Consider the following 27633-nt stretch of genomic DNA (forward strand, 5'->3'; position numbering starts at 1 on the left):
TCTATGAATACTACAAACGGCAACCATTACCTGTTGTTGAAATCGTGAGTGATAGACTTTACATCTCGTTCATGTGAAAGTCGATTGAGCATGGATTTTTTTTTTGGGAAATTGCTTCAGCGCTGCACATTAACACTGAATTGTTTTTTTTGTTTTTTTTTTCACTTTTTGAACTAAAAGAAGAAAAAAAAAAAAAATTGGTCGCCACTTTAGATTTGGACCATTCACAGCTCAGTGTTACGCATTTACTAAACCAAATCATTTTTTGGGACTTATTAGAGATTGCATGGTAACATTTGTTTCTTATTTTCGGGTTTTTTTTTTGAGAACAGAAAGAGCTCAAATAATAAGTGTATAATTTAATGTAGTTCTTTTACTATTCTTTATCATTTTTTAAATGAACGGACACTTTGGCACAATTTTAAGACCATTGTGAGGAACATAATACACCAAATTGTGTTTATCACAAGAATAAAAAAAAATGCTTCTCTTAAAAGCCGGAGGGGCATTCTTATATTTTTTTATATCAAAACACAACCTCCTAATTTGGAATTTTAAAAATTCAAAAAAAAAAAAAAAAAACTTTGTTTGATTTGATATGATAATTATTAGAGCAAATTACATAGCACCTGCTATATGGGCAAAACTTTTGACCTTCCACTATTGTCTCATAAATTACATAGCACTCACGGTCAAAATCACAAGTTACTCATAGTTACATATTCATTAAAGTGGAGAAAATTGACTAAAATCCCTTTATCTCTATTTAATTCATTTAAAATGAAAATTATTGAAATGCCCTTTAGGGCAAAACTCTTTCCATCCCTCGCCAAAAAATGCTCATCACCACTAGAAACCTCCCATCGCGGCGGACAACCAGACCCCTTCTCGCTGGCAACCATAATCCGTCGGCTACCACTATGATTTCCTGATTGGGTGGAAAACAAAACGTTTCAAGTGGAGAAATCTGGGTACGAAAGGGATGGGATCTACAAATCCCTCCGTCCTCCAATCGTCATCCCTAAAGACGATTACCTAAATCATAGTTTCACTTTTTTACCTAAATCTAAAATCAAAGAACTCAGGCTATGTTTGTTTGCTGGAATAAAAGTGGGGGGAAAAAATTCTTGAAAAAACCAAACTTTTTCTACTTTTCCTTAAATCCTAAAAGTGTAGTTTGTTTGGTTGTTTGGGATGGGAAAGTTAGAGACAAATTTTCTTAATTAAAGGAAATGGTGAAGTGGCAAGCCAACTTTCGTAGACCGTACGTCTGGATCATTGTCTCATTTGCAATCTTTCTGAAAACTGGAGAATTAATTAAACTGAAAAACAATCAAAAATTTTTTTTAAGAGATTTAAAGAGATAGAAAAAGAGATGTGGCATTGGCATTCACTTATAGAGATGATATTGCCAAGTTTAAAGGTCTCCGAAGCTGCCCAGTTTGTGTAGTTGGTGGAAGAGGAGTTGGTGGTGGAATTGAAGGACCATCTAACCTTGCCTTCAACTATAGAGGATACATTGGTAAATTGGTTAGGAGTTGCAGAAGTAGCTGAGTTGATTAGAAGAAACCATTGGTTATCAATAGGAAAGTCATCTTTGACGACAATACTCCTGCAGAACTAGAAATCGTGTAGCCGTTGTCGTAGTTGGAGAAGGGGAAGGGGAGTCAAGTTGGTCAGTCAGGGTGAAGGCACAAGAGCATTAAAGTAATTTGACTGCCCAAAGAGCATTTAGGTAATTTATATTTAAAATTCTAAATGAGTTGAATGCAAGTAAAGTATTTTGGTCATTTTACAACTCCACTTAACTGAATATATAATTGTGGGTAACTTGTAATTTTGACTGTGGGTGCCATATAATCTATGTAACAATAGTGGGTTGTTAAAAGTTTTGCCCCAAATATAGCGGGTGCCGTATAATTTGCTCTTATTATTATTAGGGCAAATTGCACCCCAAAAATGAAAGCCTTAAAGCACTATATTTGAATAACACAAACACTCCAAAATTTGATTTTCATTGAACACATTAATCCAATTTGTTACTAAAAATTATTAAATCATTTTTTTTATAGGGATACTTTTAGAATTGAAAGAAAATAATCAGTGATTTAATAGTTTTCAATATGTCTAATGAAAATGTAATTTTGGGGTGTCTATGTTTTTCAAACATAAAGTGGGGCGTTAGTGTTTTAGTGCCTCTATTTTAGGGTGCCGGTGCAATTTGTTCTTATTATTATTTTATTTTGTTACAAAGCTGTTTTTTGTTTCTTCTTCATTGTGTACTCATGATTTCAGCACCTAGAGACACAAAAAATTATTTCTTATCTAAAAACACAGAAATGGAACAAAAATGATACCATCAATACTACTTTTTATCTTTTTTATGACAACAATATGAACGTTTATTTTGACTTCAAGATTTTAAGTTTTAAATTGTTTCAACAATGATCTAACAAAATCCTTTCTAGCAATTGACATCTTTAATTATGGGATTTCTCATCAATTTTTAATTTCAACTGGTGAAGTATATTTTCACTCTCTATTGTAGACCCTTTTAAAATCTCTGCTCTTTAATTTTGAAGTTATTAGGTTTTGGATAGACCCTTAAAATTAGGAGGGTATAACCGTATAAGACCAATAAGAGTTAAATTGTTGTTACATTTTTAATGCTAGTAGCCCTTTGATGGTGTTAAGGTTGGATAGAGAAATTCGCAAGAAGGTGTGCAAGCTTGGGGTTGACCCATGCTAAGTGCCAACAAGGCCTACGCTCAAGATTTTGACCTTGGTGCAAGTCAGGGGCAAAATCTTCTTGTCCTAAATTAGGATTGGGGTGGGGACTGGGATTAGTGTTTATTTTTCCAAATTGTGCATTTAATTTTCAAAATTGATTAGATAAATTTTTATATCCTATTTGCCAAGACCATGGTTAGGATTAGCGTCAGGATAGCCAATTTGTCCAAACCTAATCCAATCAAGGACAATCAGGGCAGAAATGTGTTTAACATATTTAGGTTTAGGGACAAGAATTTTAGGCTCTGAGTTAGGGTTAGGGCAGAAATGGAATTAGCCAATACCATTCAGGGTTGGGATTGGGCTTTTGAACAATTGGTCTAGTCTATCCTTATTTCCACTGTATCCACAAGGTTTGCTTTTTGGAGGGAATGCATAGAGTTTAGGTTAGATTCATAGGGGGTATATGTTAAAAAGCTCATTGCTTTTTCATTTCCTTAATATTGTTTTCTAATGCCTTGAAAACTTACATTTTTAATCTGTATAGGCTACTCACTTGTTTCATAGTAATTGAAATGTGTACACAAAAAATTAGCATGTATATTTGTTCACTAAAGATAGAAACCTAATGATTAGAATTACAATATGAATATGAATACAAATGGGGGGAAGGGGGGCGGACGAAACCTGGGGCAAAATCCCGGGGAAGGGCAAGCCTTGGAACCGAGGGTAGCACAAAAAAAAAAAAAGAATTACAATATGAATATTACACTAACACCTCTTCTCTAACACACTCCCAATAAGGGTAAGGCATAGCCCTCATATGTAAAGATGGAAAGGTCAAGGTACCAAGTGCACTAAATATTTAAAATTGCATAATTTCACACCATATACTTAAACACAATTTGTTCGTCTCCTTTAGCATTACTTAAGCCTAACATACTCATTCAAAGTTGATAAATCATAAAGGACAAACTTTAGGTCTACTTCCTGTTTCTTAATTATAGCTATCAGGGGATAGACCAGAACCTTGATACCTTGAGATTTGTTAGATTTGAAGGTTTTGTGCATCCGAATGCTTTTGTCACTAAATTACAATGAAAAACTAAACTGAAATTCAGTATAAAGTATTGAATATAATGAAAACTTAAGTAAACTTGTCTTGAAACTCAACCATTATCCTGGATATGATAAGAGTTCAAAAAATTAGAAATGATTGATGAAGCAAAAAAAATTGAAAAGTTGATTCACAATCCATCTTCCAATAATAAATATCAAAGTAGATGATTCAGTAAACAAAGATTTTAGGTTCATAGTTGAGGTTAGCTTGAGTGAAAGTTGTTTGATAGAATGGGAATCGAGAGTAAAATTTAAGAAATTGACAAAAGACTTCGTACTATTTTTAATTTGGAATCATAAAATCAGAAAGAAAAAAAATAAAGAATAGGATTAATTACTATTGCCCCCTTGTTCTTTGGTTTTATTATTAATCAAACCTCTTTTTTATGAAATTACTGTTGCCCCCCCCTCACTTCTAACAGTGTTAAGTGGTTGTTAACATCAAATATATAATGTCTATTTTGTCCTTTATTAAAATTAAGAAGTTAAAAAATATGACATTACTCTCATTTTTAGAAACTATATTGAATGTCAATTATATCCTTAAAATCTTATATTTTACAATAAATTTTAGCTTTGGTGGGACCACACACTTTGTACAATGGTTAGCATATATTAGAAGATTTTCGATTTCCAACTTTGAACTACATTTGATATTTCCTAATATTTTAGTTTCTATTTTAAGTTTTATTTAATCCCATATTTCTTTTATTCGACAATTTCTTTTTAGAGAAGAAAAATCAAGTCCTTTCTTTATTCGGTAGTTTCTTTTTAGAAAAGAAAAATTAATTTAAAGTTAATTTTTCTCCATAGTTAATTAAGAATAGTATTAATTAAGAATAGTATTATAACTTGCAAAAGAGTAAATAAGTAAAGAGATAATTGTAGGGTTATTTTTGAGTTTTTGAAAAAACATATAGATGCCACATCATCAGGAAACTAACTGAGCTTAACGGAAGGGGGCATTAGTAATTCTAGACAAAGTTAAAGGTTGGATTAACAATTTTAAAAAGTAGAGGAGATAAAGTAGTAATAAAATCAAAGTACAAAGGGACAATGATTATTATCTCTAAAGAATAAGAGAAACCAAAGAAAAAAAATTCCATGTCTCACAAATCTTTACAAATTAGTATTGCCCATCACATCAATTTTCACAGCCCCACCCATTACATACAAATACACACACATCAAACCCATTCTCTCATGTGCTTGCTTCAATTACCTATGCCAAAACCTTTTCCTTTAAGAAAATTCCCAAGATCCCTCTCATCAAGATCTGAGAAGAGGTAGAGAGACCAGCCACGAAGAAGAATGTTATGAAAGTGAATTGAATGAATAAAAGGTGGAGAGAGAGAGGGTAGCACTCAAATGTGTCTAGATATCCAATAGAAATAAGGTCAAGAAAGTTATTTCTAAGAAAAATAAGGACATGAAAAGATTTGCCACGAAAAAAGAGTATGTGCTTTTATATAATACACTAGTTAGAGAACACACGTGCATCAAACATATATAACTGACTTAAAAAAATAAGTAGAAGACAATGAAAAAAAGGAGAAAGAAGATAAAATTAGGTTATTGATGGCAAGTTTAAATAAAAATGCATAAATTGAACATGAGTAAAGTTGGAATTTGGAAAGCTCATCCACCCTTAAGAGATGGTATCTATAAACTTGGGCTATAAAACCTCACATTTCACTATTACAAAGAAAGAAGTATTGCCCCACTTAAGTACATTCATAGTAGCACTTCAATGATACGATGGACATGTGCAAAAAGACTAAACGATTTTGATGATTCCAAAATTATGAAAAATAACAAAGTAAAGGAAGATACAACAATCTAAAGCACACAAATAAACAAAGATCATTCAAAAGTGCAACAACCAAATGATTGACAACAGATCTGCCAAGTCCAACTACTGGGAAAAATTGTAACTTTACAATACGATGTCAATGAAAAATAAAATAAAAACATTATGCAGTTCAAATGAATCGAATGTAGTTTAGGGTATAAAACAACTTGAAAGTTTTTTCTTTAATGGTTCATTGACTGCAAACGATAGATAAAAGAATATGAGAAAACTCCTTAGGGACGTTCATATTGAAGATCAGTGATGGCGAAGAAGAGAAAGTAAAGTGACCTTGATATTAAAGATTCAAACATATTAATCACATCTTCAGAAGCTATTCTCATTTCGCCCACTTTTTTCTGTGAAGGGATGTGGAGCAAAGTAATCAAAAGGTTTAGCAAAGGGACTGAGAGCAATTTGTCAACTTTACAACTTCCAATATACAACTTCCAATATAGCAAATGAGAAGGGAAAAAAAATTTATATATATATATATTATTTTTCTTCTTTCTATTTTATAAATTTAAATAAAAAATATAAAAGGTACCAAGAATTGAATGGAATAAAAAATAAAATGATAAAAAAATTAATACAAAACAAATGATGCAATAGTCAAGGAGAAGATTGTCTGGAAGGAGAAAATTTTCTTCCCTAGCTTCATATCGCAAATTCTAGAAAACCAATCCCACATGAAAATAGGAAAAATACAGTTTCATATATCTTCTCCATGCTTTTTTGGGTTAGGCGATCTTTCTTGATTTTGTCTTAAAATTTATATAAATTTAAGGGAATAAAAAATATTAAGAAAATATGATATTCTTCCAAGCTCAATTCATCTCTACTCTAACAAAGAGAAGATGTTCCGCTGGATACGGCCACCAAATGGTTGGGTTAGAGTTAATTGCGATGGTTTACAAAATGGTAGCCATGGAGGCTATGGGACACTTGGATGTGACAACGGCGGGCAAACCGCACGATCTTTAAAAAATCGGGCCCCCTCAACATCCTTCAAGAAGAGCATAAAGCTATTGTTGGTTGGCCTCAAAAAGGAAAACGATCCAGATTGATCCGATATGAGTTGGCTAGATGAAGGAGAAGGGGTCATCCTAAAAGTAAATAGTGGATTTGGTACAACAAATTTTGAGCGAGGGAACTTTGTTGCGTTCTTTTAAATATAAATTAGGAGAACGTGGACTTTCCATTGAATTAGGTAAAACTATTTTATTAATTTAATTTTCTCTATTATGACATGATCAAAAAAAATCATGTTTAACCTTTGTTTTTGTTTAAAAATATGAAGTTATTCATCAAAAAAAAAATATATTTTACATTTTTATTAAAATTGGAATATTTTTGTCGAAAAAAGATGCTACCATATTAATTACATTATTAGCTATCAATATCTTTTTTGGTAGAGAATATATATTTTAACATCCTAAGACTGATTACTCATACAATCATTAAATTTAAAAATATAAAAGTACTTTTTTTTGCAAAGAATTTATTTTAGTAAAAAAATAAAATGATACAAAGATTAATACAAAACAAATGATGCAATAGTCAAGGAGAAGATTGTTGCACCAACGACCCCCGATGAGGTTGAGCAAATTTTCTTTCCCTAACTGTGCATACTAGCAAGATTCTAGCAAAACCACATCCCAGATGCAACCAATAGGAAGATGAGGTAGTTCATATATCTTCTCCATCCTTTTTCAAGGAGCCAAAAGTTAGAGCACAACACTTAGAATTCTTGAGATTTGAACTTTGTAAAACAAATAATTTGAGAGTCACATGCCACTATGCCAGGAATGGTTGGATTAGAGACCACCCCGGGTCCCCACAAGGGGAGAATCATTCCCACTAGTGGAGAAGCTATGGTTTGTACACCTGCACTATGTGAATCAACCCCTTGACCTAACCGCCCATTACTTTGCCCATATCCCTCTTTGGAATGAATAGGCTTTAACCCTTCAAAATCCTTAACCTTCACATAGTTGCATGTATGGTCATGAAGTTGAAATGAGAAATAAAGCTCACGATTTGGGGCAACCACTAGAGCCCACCTCATCACCATGATCAAGACCTTTTGACCCATGACCAATGTTATTAAGATGATAACCAATATAAAGGCCTCCTTTACTCATGATACTCATTACCACCCTTACCTCATGGTGTCATTACCACCCTACCTCAAGGGTCCCACACACAAACAAAACAATTAAATAAAAGAAGCGAAAACTAATTTTGGAACTTAATATATACGTGTATAGCTTTTAATAAGAACCTATACCCATGCCTGTGTCACCCGAAGTGAACTTTGAAAACAATGATTCACATTTTCGTTCACACAAGTTATTTCTAAAAAATATCATCATTTCCTCAAAAATTCAATCTTCACCCCCTTTGTCTTTTCCTTTAAGCTCTTTCTGTCGTTATTATTTCAGAAATGATGCTAATGAAAACGAAAATAGTTGAGGGAATTATCATCTTAGGAGAAACCTTTGTTCCTTTTTAAAATAATTTAAAACTAAAGTTATTAATTAAAATCCAAAAATATCCAACAAAAAATTAGGTAAAAAATAAAATTGACATAGATAATTATAGGTATTTCAGAGAAGGGGAACATAAAAAGATTCTAGTAATTTTCATTTGAGACACACAGATTCTGACCAATTCATATTACCAAATAAATTGACACTATGCATTCTCCTTAAGTATTATAAGGTAAATTATGGACAAATTATGATATTTATGATCAAAATACCACAATACCAATATTTGCATACTCCATAATCCACTTGAAAATTTAAAAAGTGGCGTATTGTACCCTCCCATTATTCTAGTTGCGTTAAAGTTTAACACGTGATCATTATATTTTACTAAAATAAAATACACCCTGATTCCTATTTCACCCGATATTCCATTACCTTGAATTGATTGGAACTCAAAGAGCACTTGTGCTATAAGTTTTTTCTTTTTTCCCCTCTTCTAAAATATTCTTAAAACAAATAAGGGATTTTAAATATTAGAACAGGGGAAAGTATTCTTTCACTTATCTGCAAAAATGAACAGGTCCTCTTCATAAATAATCAAAACCAAGTAACCAGTTGATAGAATGGGGAAAATTCTTTGAGATTTGATTTATGGGCTTTTTGAAAGCTGACTCATCTTTCACTATTTGCAATAATTCTAAGACTAATTAATAAAAGTTGAGAATCTCTATGTAAACTAGAAGATGCATAAGGTACCAGTTTTGCTCTACTCTATCAAAAATATCCTTAGCAGATGCATCTAGATTCGATTAATAGTATAACTGACACTAAACTTATTTCTTTATATGACAATACAAATATAAGGACTAAAGAAAATCATAATACCAGTTTTTTCTTAGTTTTTAGATTATTTTGGACTTGTAGTGTTACCTTGAGAGACAAGAAGAAAGGAGAATTGAGGTTAGCACAAGTGAATAGGGGAAAAAAGAGTAAAGAAGAATAATGAAACATAGAAATTCCAGACCCTTCTGGCCTTCTTAGCGTAGGAGATTTTCTTTGTAAAATTTGAACCCTTTCTATGGGGCGGTATGTGTAATTCGTGGTTCTTGAAAGGATGCATGTCAAAGTCTCGCTTGTGGAAAATTCTTAAAAATTTAACGGTCAACGTGATAACAACACAGGAGAGTCGGAGACATTCATTTTATGTTGCTAGAAGAGCCACAGCTTGCAGACACTATTGGCGTTGCTTCTGCATCCTTGAGCTTCTTTGGCTGCTTGAGAACTGAGATCGGCTTTTACTCTTTCTGATGCGTTCAAGCATGCTAAACCATGGCTAGGGTTACACAGTGGTGGAGCCATGGGAGAGCAGTCGTTTTGATTTGGTTAATTTCTGCCGCTCTTTTCTTCCTTGTGTTTCGAATGGCTGTCAACTCTTCGTCTAGGATCTCTTCATCAACTGATTCAGGTAATCTCTCAAAACTAATAGCTCTAATTCTAAATGAAAAAAATAGAAAAACGAAGGTCCCTGGGATCTAGGTTTTCCTTTTTGGCCGGCATTTTAGTTCTGATTTCCGATCTCAGAACCAGAGGTAATGCGTTGTATGGTCTCTGCATGCATTATTTAGATTCGATGCTGAGAATTTACTCTCAGTGTGGTGAATTGTTTAAACTAAGGAGCAGAGAGTTAATCTTTTGTGAAATGGATTCACTAGTCTCTACTGACGAACAATTTCATTACAAAATGTCTTGCACGCAGAGGATTCCGTTGTGAATTCCAATCGACGGACGCAACTGTATGATAAAATGGCGAAAGATTTGGATGAGCACGGCGCTGCTTTTCTCAAAGGTGGGGAAACTTCTCAGTCCTTATCCCTTTCAGATATTTTTACTGTGAAAGATGGGTCTGTCACTCCCGTTCTCAAGGTAAGAAGAGGAGTTTCAGTTGTTTCCATCGTAACCATAGCTTTCAATACATGATATTAATGCTTGCTTTTAATATGTATAGGCCGTGGAGCCTCCTGTTCGAGCTAATGTTTTGTACTTGAGTCCAGAATTCTCAAAGCCCATCTCGTAAGTATCTCTCTCATTTAATCTGTAAGTTGTTTTCTATTTTATGGCTTAATTATTGTGATTTTTCATTATGTTAGATACTGTGACAGCTTTGTTTATTATTTGAATCTCATTACTTAGGTGGTTTTTTTTTGTTTTGGCTATAAAAAAGTAACTTGGTTTTAGATCATGGTTATTTGCTATTTGAATCATGATCATCACTTGTTAATTTCTGAAATAATAATTCAATTTTTGGCTGGGGATATTAGGATTATAAGCTAGTTACTAATGCAACCTTAGCGGCAAATAAATCTTCGATCATGAATGCAGCTGAACATAATCATAATCATACTTTTATTATAGAGAAAAAAGGTTCAGCACGTAATTAGACTTCAACAACATCATTCTTTCCACTAATTCCTCTCCTTTTCTTCTCTCTATCATTTATGGTTTCAATCATGCTGATGAGCGCACCCCCTTGGGAGGATATCTGCTCTATCTCCTCCTCTTCTTTGGATCTCCCTTGGGGTATCGGTGGGGACTTTAACATCGTCCGATTCTCCCATGAGCGTGTCGGAGGCTCTCCTGACCTTGCTGCGATGGATGATTTCAATGCCTGTTTGGATGATGCCGGTATCTCTGATCTCCATTGGTTTGGTCAACCCCTCACTTGGCACAACCGCCGATCTGGAGCTGCCAAAATTGCCTCTAAGCTAGACCGTTTCCTCTGAAATACCCCTTGGCTCTCTTCCTTCCCCGCCTCCAATGCCATTTTCGCCAACTCCAATCTTTTTGCTCACTCACCCTGTTTTGTCCACCTCTCCCCTCCCGTCTCGTTTGGCCCCAAACCTTTTAAATTCTTTGATATGTGGACCTCGAATTCTTCCTTCATCCCTATTGTTAAGGAAGCTTGGTCGAAGCCTGTCCATTGTTCCTCCTTTCCTCTCATCTCCATTGCCCGCAGGCTTCAAAACACTAAAGAAGCTCTCTGTTCTGGAACTCATCCACTTTCGGAAATATCTCCTTTAGTGTTTCATCCTGTCGATCTAACCTTCAGTGAATCCAATCTCTTCTCTAAGATGATCCTTTCAACCCCTCCCTTGTTGAGGATGAGAAGTCCCTCTCCTCTGAGCTTTCTTCCCTCCTCACCTCTGAAGAAAGCTTTCTTCGCCAAAAAGCTAGAATCAAGTGGCTTGAGCTTGGGGACTCTAACTCGGTATATTTTCAATCTGTCCCTTAAAGCTTGAAACAACTTCAATTCTATCCCTGCCCTCCTCACTAGTAGTGGCTCTTGGATTTTCGACCCTGCTAGCATCAAGGCGGAGGTAGTCTCTTTCTTTTTCGATATGTTGGCTCCGGCTTCCCTTCCCGTCCCCCTCTCCCTCCCAACCTCATCAATAAATTCATTGAGCCTTCCTCCGTCTCTTCCCTTTGTGCTATTCCTTCCTCGGAGGAGATTATCCTTGCCATCAATCCCACAAGACCAATAAGGCTTTAGGTCGGATGAGAAGTCCCTCTCCTCGAGCCTCCCTCCTCACCCCAAGAAAGCCTCGCCAAAAGCTAGAATCAAGTGGCTTGAGCTCAGGGATTCTAACTCGGTATATTTTCATCGGTCCCTTAAAGCTCGAAACAACTTCAATTCTATCCCTGCCCTCCTCACTAGCAGGGGCTCTTGGATTTTCGACCTTGCTAGCATCAAGGCGGAGGTAGTCTCTTTCTTTTCTGATATGTTGGCTCTGACTTCCCTTCCCATCCCCCCTCTCCCTCCCAACCTCATCAATAAATTCATTGAGCCTTCCTCCATCTCTTCCCTTTGTGCTATTCCTTCCTTGGAGGAGATTATCCTTGCCATTCGATCCCACAAGACCAATAAGGCTCCGGGTCTTGATGGCTTTAGTATAGGTTTTTTTCTTTGCCTCCTGGGATTTTATTGAGGATGATCTTGTTTAGGCTGTCCGCAACTTCTTTTTCAACCCTTCCCAACTTTTCTCCATCAACCAAACCTTCCTTTGCCTCATTCCCAAGAAGCAAGGGGCCTCCTCACTCTCGGATTTTGCCCTATCTCCCTTTGTAACCTACTCTACGAATTCATCTCTAAAGTCCTAGTGAATAGGCTTAAAAAAGCCTTACCCAACCTTGTAAGCTCGAACCAATCTGCTTTCATATCGGGGTGCAACATTGAGGACAACATCCTCCTCTGCGTGGAAATTGTCCGCGGCTTTGATAGAGCCGACCACTCCCCGGCTGCTCTTCTAAAGGTAGATCTTCACAAAGATTTTGATTCCATTCGATGGGGCTTCATTAGTGACGTCCTCTCTGCCATGGGCTTCCCTCTCCCTTTCATTCATTGGATTGAGATTTGTATCTCTTCGCCCCGCTTCTCCATCATCACCAATGGCTCTCCTGCGGGCTTCTTTTCTTCTTGTGTTGGCATCCGTCAGGGTTGCCCCCTCTCCCCTATCTCTTTTCCTTAGCTTTAGAGGTCCTCTCCCGCATTCTTCAATCCAAAACAGACCAACTCCTCATTTTTCCCATCCCCAAATGCAAATCCATCTACCTTTCCCACCTTGCTTTTGTTGATGACCTAATGATTTTCTCCAAACGGATCATCAATCCATCTCCTCCATCATCTTGACCCTATCGCTTTTTGAATCCCTTTTGGGCCTTCGAGTCAATTTGGATAAGTCCACCCTCTTTCTCTCTGGTATCCCCGATCAGATCCGATCTTATATTCTCCAACTCTCGGGCTTTAAGCTAGGCTCCTTCCCTATTGTCTACCTTGGCCTTCCCCTCAGCCCCGGTAGACTCACCCACCACCACTCTCTCCCCATGCTCGATCATATCTGCAAGAAACTCCAACTCTGGAAGGGCAAATTTCTGTCCTTCGCCGGTAGAGTGGTTCTTATTTGCTTTGTGCTTCAATCCTCGTATCTCTATTGGTGCGGAATCTTCTCCATCCCTAAATCCACCATTCATGCTATAGAATCCCTGTTTTGTGCCTTACTTTGGAAAGGTCGAGAAGCCTCTCATTTTATCCACCCCATCAGTTGGTCAACTATATGTCGCCCAATTTCCGAAGGAGGCCTAAGAATTCACCGGATCAATGATGTGAATCTTGCCTGCCTCCTTAAGCTCATTTGAAAAATCGCCTCAAAACATGATTCCATTTGGGTTAAGTGAGTCCACTCCTACCTACTCCGTGTGGATTCCTTTTGGATTGTTCCTATGCCCTCTAATCCTTTGTGGGTTTGGAGAAAAATCCTCTTACTATGCCCTCGTGCCCTCTTTGCTATTTCTACCACCATCTCTTTCGGCTCTTCTACCTCATTCTAGCTTGATTTGTGGCACCCGATGGGCATTTTCTATAACCATTTTGGCCCCCGAATTGTTTATACCTCCCGTATCCCCAAAAACACCCTCTTGTCAACCTTCATTTCCAATGGTTCTTGGAACCCCTTCCCCCTCCCCCTTATCACTCAGGTTTGGGATTCCCTTCCCCCTCTCGCTAGTTCCTCTAATGATCTCACAGTCTGGCTTCCTTCTCCCACCAAAACCTTCTCCACCTTCTCAGCCTGGAATCTCCTCAGTACCCACAACCCTAAAAGCCCCCGGGTCCCCTTGGTCTGGTTCAAAGGTTTCATCTCGCGCCATTCCCTTACCCTTTGGAGAGCCCTCAACCATGCCCTTCCCACCCAATCCTTCCTTATTAGCCATCATATCCCAGTGAACCCCAATTGCGCCCTTTGTTGGAACGGCAAGGAAAACCTTGAGCACCTTTTCTTCTCCTGCCCTTTTTGGAGATCTGGAGAAAGCCCTAGCTTCCATCTGGCCCCGTTCGAAGCGCTCTTTTGGGTTTGCTCGTGATTGGTCTTGGATTGTGCAAAATTTTTCAGGCTCTTCCATTTGTATTGGATTGGTAAGCTAGTTTTTTGTGCCTCCATTCATCATCGTTGGTGGGAGCGCAATTTCCGGAGATGGACCTCCAAATCTCATTCTATAGACATGATTTGGAATGCCATCTACTTTGATGTTTCTTCTAGATTGTTAGCTTATCCTCACCCCCCCGTTGATGATACCCCAAAAGAACAGATTCATTGTTGTGTCTTGGGGTCTTAGCTCCTCCTTTCGGTCTTCCTCTTAAAGAACTTGTATTTCCTTTTCCCTGTTTTTAATATATTTATTCATTCATCCCAAAAAAAAAAAAACTTAATAACTCAGTTCTCTTCATAACAACTTCAATCCTGGAAGCTATATACTGAAAAACATAAAGACCATGCTTGAAGGGAATGGCTATCACAACATATTGTCCAAAGAAAAAGTGACCAGTTCATCATATTAACTAAACAAATTTCTCTGATGCCTTGATTCTTCACCCACTGGAACAAACTTGTCAAGCTACCATCATCTTGTCTTCATCTGTGGCATCTAAGAAAAGCGTTGCTTCCTCTCTGTTTTTTGTTTAAAAATTTTCTTTTGCAGCCCATCTCCTACAGCCATCAAGGCTAGGAAGCGCATCCATTGCTGCTGGTTTGAGATCTCGATCTTGATAGGGATCTCGGTCCCTCAAAAACTCAGATCTCAGTAGATCTAGCAAGATCTGGTAAGAATCCTTGGTCAACTTGACCCAACTTGAGGGGTCATCTTGGTGGGTATTAGGGCTCAGTTTGGGCTGGAAGTTGGTTCTAAACACAATGGTGGCCTTAGATTTGTGAGAAAACAAGTGTATATGAGTTCCAATTTGACCCTAATTGTGAAATAGATACACTGAATAAGTGAACATGTAGACTTATAAAACACGAAATACACAACCATTACTACCAGCAGCAAAAAGAGGTTCAATCTTCATGAGGGGCATTTTGGTAATTTGGTCAGTCCTAAGCAAGCCCAATGAGGTCTAGTTAGATGCAGAATTTTATCAGGAGTCCAGTCGTATTCTCATTTTGTTATTTGAGTCAGTCTATGCTTAGTTAAGTAGCAGTCTGGTCTACTTAGGAGTTCTACCTAAAATAGAATTCCTTTTTGTTGAAGTCCTATTTAAAGCAGTAATCTTTTTTTTTTTTTTTTATTTTTATACACTAAGTCCTAGTAGGGTCCTTCAATAAAGGTTATAACTACAGTCTAATACATGTAACCAAATCAGTCTAGTGATGAATAAAATTATTGCAAGAGAGTCACAGCCAAGATAGAAGTGTGATTGAGGTGCTAGGGTTTCCAACTCAGAAGAAGTTCTGCAGCAGCTTTTGTGATGTTTCTTGTTTCAGCAATTCTTCAATCCTCAACCTTCAACAAGTGGCCATCCCTACCATTTCTTCACTGACCTCCATTGCATCCATCAAACCCCCCCCTCTCTCAGCACCCTTTCTTCCTCCCCCAACCCAAATTTCTAGATCCCCTCCACCAAATCCCACCCCCTCTGCTTCGTAGAATTTGATCCCTATCATAGCCCCATAACCCTTTAGAAATTGAAAACCCTAATTCTTCAAAAACCCTAGTCATAGGAGTTTGATTCTGAAACTGAAAATAACCTGGATCAGATTTGAGTTCAGGCACCCTACCCCTATACCCTTTGGCCAAACCCTGTATACCTACCCTTGCTACCCTAAAGCCCCCTCAAACCCTAGAAAACCAAGGTTTTAGATGTTTGATTCTGGTCCTCCTTTTTTTGTGTGTGTTGTGTTGTTTGTTGTTGTTTGGGGGGGGGGGGGGGGGGCTGAGGTTGAGGGTAAAGGGAAGATTTACAAACATGCAATAAGATGACTGTTGTATGCATTCCTTTGTTTACATTTTTTTCCTTGGGAGTTGAGTTGGGTAATGTGAAGGATAGACTGTATACAGCTTTTAGAGAACTTCAGATGCTCCTGTTTATTCAGGGTTTACTTTCATCGGATTTATATTTGTGATGGCTATTTTCATTGTATTTTTTGTGCAGTTATTGTTGTTGTAAGTTAACAATAAATGCTTTCATATGTAAAGAAATTAATGTTTCCAGATGAGAAAATATTTTCTTAAACACCTAAATTATCTAGATGATGATCTTCTGATTCAGGATTTACTCACTGTGAAGTTGTCAGAATGGAATGGTGTAATTGTTTTTCCTCTCCTGTCTATTCATGGTTATACTTGCATGCGTGGCTTGCTGCAGGGAGGCTGTAAAGGGTATATCTCTTCCCTACTTTGAGGAAGGTGAGGTGTCATTACCATTTGCCTGCCCCTTTTCTACATTCTTATTGTTTGGGATTTGTTATAGCATATTCAGTGTTAGTTATTAGTTCATTACTACTTAAAAACAACTACATGTTGATAGTTAGTACCTGTATCACTTCTTATCGTTTGTTGACATGTTCTTTTTTCTCTTGGTTAGCTATCTGGTTCCAGAATTCCAGTTTATATCACTTTAGTATGTTTCATGCCTCACACCACGTCACGCCTGTTCCTGCTACCAAAGAGGAGGTATACTTACGTTTGGTTTCAGTTGGATATCCTTCACCGTTTGCTTCTGTGGTTGTTGTCTCTGATGGCACTGAAACCTGTCATGTTTTGCAAGATTGAGGCTGAACAGAATGCAGTTAAAGCTGTTGCAGAGTCTCTTTGCCCTCTGAAAATTATCTTAGATAGAGTTGTTTTGACTTCAACTGGTGTTCTTCTGGGTTGCTGGCAGGTAACTGACCTCTTATCAGTTGTTCATTCTTTGTATCTTCAATACGTGCATTGTTCAATGACTAGGTTTGTTACTCTTCCTGCTTCAACAGTTATGTAGTGTTTGGTACTGCATATGTTTGTTGTATCCTTTGTTTTCTTTTGAAATGATGTTGCACTGACCTGAAGGTTGCATCTCTTGGTCTCCAAAGAGATGAATCCATATGCTCTGCCAAGTATCAAAGATCATTCTCCTTAAAATAGCCCCATAGATTATTCTTCGACTTGGATTCATGTCATATAGACTTTTTTAGGGGATGGGGCCTTTGACAAATTAATGAAGCAAATGTGTTATACTCGAAAAGAAACACATTTTGTTAGCAGGTTTCTTCTCCATCATGCGGCAGCAGAGAAAATTTGATTAATTGAGTAATGCAGTCCCGCATTTTCTGGTTTCTCTGTACCCTGATCTTTCAATCTTTCCTCACTTGTTGGTTTTGTTGATGAGTGTTGGATTCCTAAATTGGGTGGTTATGCTCATGTAGATTGATTCTTAGCTAGAATATCCTTTAAGTGGACATTTAAGTGGATGGACACCATTCTAGGATTTTGCTTCCATGGTCTTTCAGCTTGGTCTTAATAGTTGCCTTTGCATCTCTATATGATTGCACCTGGATGACAAGGATGATTCTTCAGTAGGATATCCTTTTGGTGGTAATTTATTGATACCTAAGATTTTATGACCTCTGACCCCCTGGAGTCCCACATATGTTTTCTGTGACATTTGTAAATGGTAGTTTATATCCCTAAGGTAATGGGTCCTCACATTGGGAAATATTTACCAAATAGATCATATGAGTGATAATATTTCTCTCTTTATGTTGTGAATTCATTCTGATGATCATACTGTAGGTAATCTCTGGCACAGAACCTGTGACCATTCGTGCGAAACTGAGAAGTGCTCTTCCACGCGCACCTGAAAAGCAACTTGTAAGTGTCACTATTGCTTCAATTTCTTCATTATTTTGATAGAAGAATCATAAGTAGTAATCGGCCAAAAGATCATCAGTGATTCAGTATTATAGCCCAGATGGGTTCTGGGAAAATTGAATAGTATCATTCTGAACTGGATGATCCAGGACTGAAAGAATATAATGAAATGATTAGTATCGACAATATCACCTGTCAAGATCAGACTATCCTTGTTTCATACAAATATGGATTATCCATGTAGCATTTGATTTGAAGACCTTATGGAGCAAATCAGTAGTGTGAAAGCGTGACTTATGTGCATATTTTGGGAACCACATCTTGGTTGCACAAGAAATTGATCTAGGATGATCATGAAATGCTATAAATCCGTGATGTAAGCCTGGGGTACAGTGTCCAGTGATAGGATCTTTTCTAGAACCAGCAGGCAATCTAGGGTTGAGAAGCCTGCTGTTCTAGGTCAAAAAACAGAGGGCAGCAGCTAATGATGTACTAAATATCCTATGTTTAAGGCTGGTTTGAGCTTCAAACCTTGGAGTTTTGAGCTTCAAACCTTAGAGTAATGTATAGGAGAGTCTAGGGTTTAAGAGGGGAAGGTCTGAGGGTTCAGCCAGGCTAGATTTAGCTCTGAAGATGAAGAAAAATAATATGTTTTTCACACAATTTGGTAATTGCAAAATTTTCCTTCAAGCTAGGGTTAGGGAATTTAGGTTTTTTGCAATTCTGGGTTTCCTAGGGTTAGGGCTAAAGTTGAAGGTGGAGAGGGATTGCGACATGAAGATCCTCAAGGGGTTTGACGTTTAGTTCAGAGGTTAGGGGAATATTAGGGTTTATTTAGTCTAGGGTTTTCTGAAATTTTGTGTGTTCCTAATGATGCCGCTAGTGGGAGAAGAAGAAGAGAATGAGAGAATGGGGATGGGGGGCATTGAAGGGGGGAATAGAAGAGAAGGGACTAGGGGGAAAGGGGACACAACCGTAGGATCCTAGAGGGGGTGGGATGGGTTTGTGATGGATTAGGGGCTGTGGATGCAGCTAAGTTAGGGTTTGGGGATGGGGGAGGGTGCCACAAGCTAGAGGGAGGAAGGGGAAGGTAGAAAGGGGTAGGAAGGACCTGGGGTTTGAGCTTACTTGATGGAAGAGTGGACTGGTAACTCAGGGGTTACTATAGCTGCTGTCTCCAAGCTGCATCAGGCAATGAAGAAGAAGAATGATGTAAATTCCAGAAAACTTGAAGCACTGAGCCATGGGGATCCTCCTTGGAACCCATGACTCCAATTCTCCTTCATACCAGTGTTTAATTTTATTAATCCAGTCTAACTTGTTACAACTGAGTGGGGCTTTATTTGTACCCTCCTACACAAATGAAATTCTAATAGGACTCAATAGACAAATAAAAGACTACTTAGGATTCCAATTTGAAATTGTATTCCTTCTTAAACTAAAACTCTACTTAAGCAACTAGAAAAATAATTGTAATTATAACTCCTCAAGTACTTGAGGGGCAAGAGTAGACTTCCTACGCAAACAAGAAACCAATTGGGAAGGGGAACGAACTTAGCCCCCAACACACCCCGGGCCCACCCCAAAAACACTCCCAAAAAAAAAAAAAAACCCCCCCCAAAAAAAGGGGGGCCCCCCCCCTCTCCCCGGGGGGGGGGGGGGGGGGGGGGGGCGCCCCCCCCCCCCCCCCCCCCCCGCCCCCCCCCCCTTGCGCTCGGGGGGGGGGGGGGGGGGGGGGGGGGGGCCCGCCCCCCCCCCGTTGCCCCCGGGGCGGGCCCCCCCCGGGGGGGGGGGGGGGGGGGGGGGGGGGGGGGGGTTTCTTTTCCCCCCCCCCCCCCCCCCCCCCCCCCCCCCCCCCCCCCCCCCGGGGAAAAGGGAAGGGGGGGGGGGAGGGAGAGGATCTATGTATAATGTATTTGCTTTAATTTTGACATTTTGTTTACGTTCTTGCCCTTTAATTTTGTCTACGAAGTGTATTTTCTTTGGCGGTTCTCTTTTGTCACCAAGTTTTTCAATGTATTTTTTTGTTGTAGTATGATACCGCTATGCTGCACACTTCATTTGCACGTCTTCTGGGGCCACCAAAATTTTCTGCTGAGGTAATTACTGGGGACACTTCTAAATTTTTTATATTATTCCTTATAATTCTTCTCTCTGCCAAATATCAATTATCAGATATATATGAGTGCAAAAAGCTGGAGACTAGAGGTGCCATTTTAGTTGTATTTATGTTTGGCTGTAGCTGAAATTGGAAATCATACAACCCCTGTTTCAAGACCTCCAGTTTTATACAGTGAGGACTTTAAACAATTAAGTCCATGCAATTTTTTTTTGTGGACCAGGAGCGGGGTGTCTATAAGACACAATACTTGGAAAATACTTAGTTAACCAACTCACCTGAGTATGAGACTTCAATAAGGAATTGATGAAAGAAAGAGAGTTGGGGAAAATAATGACATGTTACTCTAAAGAGCACAACCATGCTTCACCCTACAACTATATGGTATTACACATTTACGCAAGGAGGTCAAAAGCTCACATTGCAACACTCCCCCTCAAGTTAGCATAGATGTCACACATGCCCACCTTAGATTGAAATGTACAAGTTAAATGAATAAAGGCACAACCAATGATCTCATCCCCAACTCAACCCAACTTAAACTCAATCTTGAACAATTGAACCTTGACCCACTCTTCGGGAAGGCTTAGCCCATGTCTTGGTTGGATCAAGGTTGGTTTGGGTTGTCAGGGTGGGTTCGGGCCATTATTGGGGCCAAACTTACACCCTGCTGAGGTTGGGAAGAAGAGAGGAGAATTAGTTATAATTTCCTTCGACAAATAAGATCACTGGAGAATCCATTGATTTGGAATGTCAATAGTGTCGAAGACATCAATAGATAGTATATCTCTAGAATCGGAATTCATAGCAGAGGTAGCAGGGCGAATAGCCGAAGGTTAGAAGCCCCTAATGACTATTTGAAGAATATCAAAGGATTAGGTTTTCTTAATTTACCTTATTTAAATAATATTTTTTCCTTTTAACTAGATAAAGTAAGAAATTGCAAATATACCGCTGATTATTGCAATTCTTTATTTTTTGATTGGGGTTGGAATTCACATCAACCACCCCAGAGATATGTTGAATTCCATTTTCATGCATCAACTTTCAATGTTTATGCACATATTCCTGCTTTCCAATATAATTGACACTTAAACCCAAGTCCTTAGCTATCCCTCCCGGTTACTTACAGCCTGTGAGGATACTTTGGTCATTTTTACTAATGTTTTATGCCCTTCACCAAGGAACCCATATCCTGCAATTCTTCTTCCCTAGACAAGAACACTAGCTCATTTTCCCTGCCGGCATTTGGGTGTCTAGGTGGAGAATATCAGAGGCATGGTGAGGCTCAAAGTTACCTATCTTTTCTGCTTGAAAACTTTTCTTTGTTTTGAAAACCAAAAAAAAAAAACCTCAAGTCCATATTTCTATCTTTATTTTTACCTTGAAAGCCTTTCTGTCTTTTTCTGCATTAGTCCCTTAAAACTCAGGAGGGCGACTCAAGAACAGCAAGAACGATCACAACAAGTAAAAATGAAAGAAAGACGATCCCACGGAGAATATATCCAACTCAATGTAAAAGTAAAATGATTAAAGAAATAACAAGGTGATGGGATTGTCTAACAAAACCAAAGACGGAAAGAAAACAAGGAACTAAAAGTAGAGAGCAATGGAAGAAACTAATGAGTGACAAGTGGTAGGAATCAAGTTCCCTCCCGAATTTATAACACAAAACAAAGCAAACTACAACCCCAAGATAAATCAAGAACTGGAATGAATAGCAAAGGATCCAAACACAAAGCTAGCATCCTAAATCAACACCGCAATCCTATGAAGAATGAATTAAGTATGCAATAAACCCAACCAACAAGATAAGGAGGTAAGGGATCCACCCAACCACTAAAACACAACCAATTAAAGATGAGCAACCACACAACAACAACACCTAGACTCCATAACCAAAATGAAACAAACACATTCAAGAAAGATCATCAAGAACGAAATAGTCAAAAACAGCGAACAAACAATAAAGGGATGCAATAAAACTAAAGAACACAGATAGAAACAAAACCAGGAGGACACACACCCAACACAGCAAGAAAGCCCAAACAGAAAAAGCAAAACCAAGAAGGACAGAGACAGAAAGTAAGAAGAAGAGAAAAAACAAGAAGAAACAAGGCCAAGCCCACAGAGCTCCAGCCCCCAGAAACAGCAACCGCCCCACAAGAGCCCGCGCCCCCCCGCGGCCGGCCAACCCCCTCCGCCCCCCTCCAAAAGCCAACAAGGAGACGGCCAAGGAAGAACCCCCGAGACAAGGGCGAAAACCACAGAACAAGAAAGCACAAGAGCCATGGCAACCAGAAGGATCGAGAAACGCCCGGGAGCAAGCAGAAAACCACAACAAGGAGGACATGTTCATAGAATCCCCAAGCAAGAGAAAGAGAAACATCCATAAAAGAAGGGAAATCATGCAATGTGACAAAATGAACTAAACAAATGCAACAGTTGAGACAAATAGACAACACTAATGTCTTCACTAAAACAAAGACATACTCCTAAATCAAGCCATCTTAAGTTAAGTTATAAATCTTAACTCTATTTCATAGAGTCCACCTGCTCCATCTTTACTCTTCAGATTTGTGGTTGTGTCAAGTGGAGTATCCAAGCATCCCACTCTCTGTTAGAAATGGAAGATTTATTTCCTTCAAGAGAGAAAGATCCCTTTGGAAGACACCAAGCAGCTTTGATTCCAACAAGTATTGCAGCTACCCAAAATCTTTCATCTTGAATTTCTAGTGTAAGTAGGATTTCAATTTGGTATCTCAGTTGTGTCACTCTTAGTAAAGATATATCAACATAGACAATGAGAACAATAATGTGATCACCAAATTGTTTGATGAAATCAACATTACTTTTGTGTTAGGTTTGAAGACTCGATGAAATCTCATTAAGTTTGCTGAAACAAAATGCTGCAAGGTCAGAATCTTGTTGAAAATTTGGGCTAAAGTGCAAATTCCAAGTGTAAAAACACAATGTTTGAAAGGTGTCAGTTGAATTTTTGACAACAATTCATTTGGGTGTGAAATTTCAACAGTGAAGACTACATACATGGATTTTTACACCCCCACCTTGATGCACTTCTCTTCAATTTATTGCGAGACTGACACCAACATAGGGAATCACTTCACTGAAGCCCCCAAAAAACAATCTTCTAGCTTGTTCTTCATTTTCAGATAAACCATGTTCTCTAAAATTATTCTTTTTGAGAAAGAATATGATCAATACATTTTAGATAGTAACGTATTTTATGTGTTGAACACCAAAAGCTGATCTCCAATACATTCTTTTTACTGGTTCAAAAAATGGGTTTTCCTACAATATGACTCTAAACAAAGTTGGGGTTATATGAACTTTCAGATTTCAAGAATGTGTATTACTAGCTTAAATTTCTCATTAGTTATGTTTTATTGTGGTTCAAGAATGTGTACATGTGTTATATTGGCGCACATGGATGTGACTGAAAATACCATGAAGGGTGACTCCTTTTCTCTTTCCGAAACTGACTATTCAAATGTACTTACATGGCTTAAAATAGGATTCCCTGAAGTTTCAAATCTTAATGTTGCTTAAGGGCGGGACAGGCCGGAGACAAACAGAACAAAAAAACAAAAAGGGACACAAAAAAAAAGGGGGGAAGAAGGCCAAAACCAGAGCGGATGAAGGCAAAGGGCTTGAACCCGGCACCGCCCCAAACGACAGGAAAAGGGATAAGCGGGATTCACGGGCGACAGATCGGGAGCATGTCCCGGCCTAAAATCCACTGACATCTCGATATTTCAGTTGTCTCGGTTAGATTGATACATTGAAATGGAATGAGTATTTGAACCATGCTTGTCATATCTGGATACTGCTACTATAACTAACTTGGAAACAACAATTGGCATTTCTTTCTAAATTTTAGTAGCTTTGCTTAGAAGTCTATTGGGGATTACCCTCCAATGACCTTCTTTATCTGGGCATGTGACTAATGGTGGGAAAGCAGGCAATGCTAGCTTAATGAAATTAACCATGGTTGATGATGAAGAATTTTAAATGTAGACTACCGTTAATTCATTTGGTAGACTACTTTCTCTCTTTAAGACCCATGCATATTTGTGATAATCCATATGGCATCCTGTCTTTGTCCATGAAACAGTCTAGTTCCATTCTCCATGAGACTTCAGGTTTTGTACATTTTTTGTTGACTTTGTGCCATGATGTTTGAGACATGCAGGAGTCTCAGAAGTATGCTGACCAACTCGAATTCTTCCATGAGCTGGTGAATCGTGTAAACAACAAACTTCATGGGTTTGAGGTAGTTTCTGGTTCCAATTCCAGAGCATGATGATTACAGTTTTAACTAATATTCATCCTGGTGTAAGTCAAGTAGAACTTTGGACTCTCCAACATGGAGAGGGTGACAAAATTCCATCACCATATGTCAGATCGCATACTTAGGTCACGAAACACCTGTTAAATTCTTCAGTTTCTCTTTCTGTTGAACACAATTTGAGTCTATTTTCTGGTTTCTGGTTTCATGTGTATTATGCTCTATGAATGTGGAGCTATTGACTGGCGACCACAAACTGGTTTTGTGAATTTACTCAAGTAAAGCAAATTTTCTCTATAAGTAGTATCGATTGATTGTTTAATATTATCAGGGAAAGAAGCCTCTCATTTTCGCACATTTCTTGTTTCTAATGATATGTTGTTTCCTTGCTGGCATATGGATTCATCTGCAGCTATTTTCTTTTTCTAATTTACTGAATTACATTCAGGCTGAAGTCTCTGAGCTCTGGTATGTGGAGGAGTTTGATGTGTTGGCACTTGCCTTGGATGGAAGAATTAAGCCACGCAGATTCCATCTTGGCTGCTCGAGAACTTGAAGTTTTGCATAGGAATGCATTGCCATGACAAAACAGTGTACAAGGATTGGTTGGAAACACCATTTCGAGGTCCCCAAATTTGGATTCCATATACTGGAAATCGATCTTATACCATAGTTGTTGATACCATAAATGCATGTTACATCAGAGGAGGTCATCAAAAAATGTTGAAATTGTTTACTTGTGTTCTATGATTCTTGCTCTGCAAATCTTTTAGGGGATAAAAAATAAATAAAATGGAAATGAACTTTATGAGTAAGTATGGACCTGCAAATTCATGTCAGATACGATGGAGATATTCTTGTTGAGTTGTGCCATACAAGTGATCATGTTCTTTTAGGGAGTGCCAATTCAACATTACTTTGATTGTTCTTGAAGCTTCCTGAGAACAGAAGACCATTCTGAATGGGCTTGACATTTTTCAGCACATAGGGTGAGATCAGTTGGTTTTGCTGCTCTGGGATTTTCATTTAGGGTACTCTGGTTGCTGCTTTATCAAAGCTCTTAGAAGTTAGACAGAACTAGCAGATTCTGTAAAAATCTGAGATGACCAGCTGAAGGGTCTCCACTTTCGACCAGGTCCAGAGCTTGGAAAGAAGTTTGTATGTACTAGAAAGAAACCAAGACAAGTAGTACATAGCACATCACTGTTCGATTAGTTGAAAGTTTTCAACCTTGATAAATTAAATAGGTGTTGGGCATCATTTTGTCTTGGTTTCCTGTAGGGTTGTCAATGGGCCAAGTTGGTTTGGCCAGTCTAAACCCAACCCTCCCTTAGGACCTAAACCCTAATCTCAAATCTTACTGAATCCTGCTAGGGTTGAGGACCCCAAACACAAACCTTAACCTGCCAGGGTTCTTCTAAGCCCGGTCTGCCTTGATCTGAACATTGTTTTTTAACCTTGGAAAGAAAACAAGTGTTGGCGTTTGCAAATTGAGCCTTTTGGGTGGTAGTGGAATACTTGGTTAGATAATTATTGAAAGTTAATTTATATATAATTGTAATTTAACTAACTTGCCAAGTCCAACACAGGGTTGGGTTGGATCGGGCCCAGTTGGCCCAAGGGTTAAACCCAAACCCTACCAGATCCTATTATGACTAGTTATTTTGTAATCTAAACCCTCTGGATTAAAAAAGTCAGACTGGGCTTGTCGAGTTAGGGTAAGTTTGGGCCGGTTTAGGTCAATAGAGTTTTATTGAAACCCCTAGTTTCTATCAAAGATCTAGATGTAGGGGTCCATATTCATGATGATGATGTGGGAAGATTTAGATGTCTCACTTGACCATTTTGGGTTCGAATGGGTTTTGGTAACTGGTATAACTAACTAAAATGTCTCACTGTTCTCCTAAATGTTTGGTGGAGAAAGTGAAGTGTCAAGGGGAGAAGAATCTGTTGATAATCTCTATGGAAAGAATATCTAATTTCAATAAGAAGCATGCATTTTCTTAAATTTGGATTGTACATATCTGATACTTTTCATATTACTACAAATATATTATTTGTGAAAATCAATGTCTATATATAATAAATATTTGTAAGAAAATATCTTGTAATTTGACTTGTTTATCCATACATGATAAATAATAAGTATTAGCTTACCCAAAAGAAAAAAGAGAAAAATAATAAGTAATATATGCTATGACAAATTTAATTGAATAATACCATTTCCTACTCCCGTTAAGTTTTTTATTTAATTTATATAAAGAATAAAAATAATATGAAGTTTATCTTCAATAGGCAAATCATTCAAAGCAATTGTCAAAGTGATCAAAATACAATTCTCTAATTGTATGATCCATGAGAACATGCTTAAAGAGTAGCCATCCTATATGACTTGATGTTTCCCAGCCGTTTAATTGTTCTAACAATTGACCAAAATTGTCAAGAGGTAAGTGGCTTGTGATTCAGGCAATCCTCAATTCTAAATAACTAGATCAACAAATGTAGTTTTCTTGCAAAACAGATGAGATCGCCGCGTGCAATTAACAAAAGCAAATAAAACAGATTTTTTTAAAATATTTACTTCTGATAAAATCATTCTAAAATTTTAGCCTCAAAGGGAGGAAATGTAAAATTTTATTTTGAGATAAAATTCTAGGTAATTTTTTTAGTATTAAGAAAATGAAAATACATCCATTGACAACTTCTTAATGACAAAGCAAAATTTAAAAATAAAGAGTTAGGCAATGACAATGATCAATTGCAACATCATTAAATTTTTCTTTGAAAGAATCTCAAAGATCTTTCTATAATGTGGTTAATCAAAAGTTTTTTAAGAAAAGTATGGAACTCTATTTTAAGTCAATTTCAACCAACATATGACTCATCATCCAACTAGTCTCTACAAAAATTAGTTCAAATTGGATTATGTATTATGTGAAATGATGTAATACTTTGGACCAAACTTACAACATAAGTCATGGACTGATAGAACAATATATCAATTGAAATTGTAAGATGTATCTGCCCCCGGATGCTTACATGGAGTGAACAATCATAGAGTTTTTAAAGGGCATGAGAGCATTATTTATTTTGTTTAGCATTGCATTAGTATGGGGACCAACGAAAACAAGTGCTTAAGAGCATCAATTTAGAAGGGATTTTTTATTTCATGAAGAAAGAATGGTAGTTTCGTACACTCTTTGTGTACTTTCATTGAAAACATCTTTGAGAGAGAACCCCAGATTAGGTTTATGGATTGAGACTTAAACAGGTGTTTTTGTCTTAATCTCTCATTTTGAGTTCTACAAGAGAAGTGCTTATTGCTCAAATTGGACTGAAA

The 27633-nt window shown here is 37.8% G+C and overlaps 1 protein-coding gene across 1 annotated transcript; it reads left to right on the plus strand.

The window, feature by feature from the left end:
* Positions 1–9157: 9157 nt before the first annotated feature.
* On the plus strand, positions 9158–25728 carry LOC149006735 (uncharacterized). The gene is made up of 10 exons (XM_089166393.1): positions 9158–9655; positions 9947–10113; positions 10196–10260; positions 16382–16422; positions 16601–16689; positions 16784–16897; positions 17788–17865; positions 19899–19964; positions 24198–24278; positions 24742–25728. The coding sequence occupies exons 1-10, from the start codon at positions 9520–9522 to the stop codon at positions 24847–24849; spliced, it is 945 nt and encodes a 314-aa protein (XP_089022519.1). The 5' UTR covers positions 9158–9519; the 3' UTR covers positions 24850–25728.
* Positions 25729–27633: the final 1905 nt, after the last annotated feature.

Source organism: Hakea prostrata, chromosome 8, assembly GCF_041222555.1.
Source record: "Hakea prostrata isolate BN-2017 chromosome 8, UWA_Hpros_2, whole genome shotgun sequence".
Taxonomy (NCBI): Eukaryota; Viridiplantae; Streptophyta; class Magnoliopsida; order Proteales; family Proteaceae; genus Hakea; species Hakea prostrata.

Bases quoted from the DNA above. Each gene is read 5' to 3' on its own strand.
- LOC149006735 (XM_089166393.1), top strand. From the start codon at position 9,520: ATGGCTAGGGTTACACAGTGGTGGAGCCATGGGAGAGCAGTCGTTTTG. The intron at 16,690-16,783 runs GTATACTTACGT...ATGTTTTGCAAG, and splicing joins TTCCTGCTACCAAAGAGGAG to ATTGAGGCTGAACAGAATGC. The intron at 16,898-17,787 runs GTAACTGACCTC...ATCATACTGTAG, and splicing joins TTCTTCTGGGTTGCTGGCAG to GTAATCTCTGGCACAGAACC.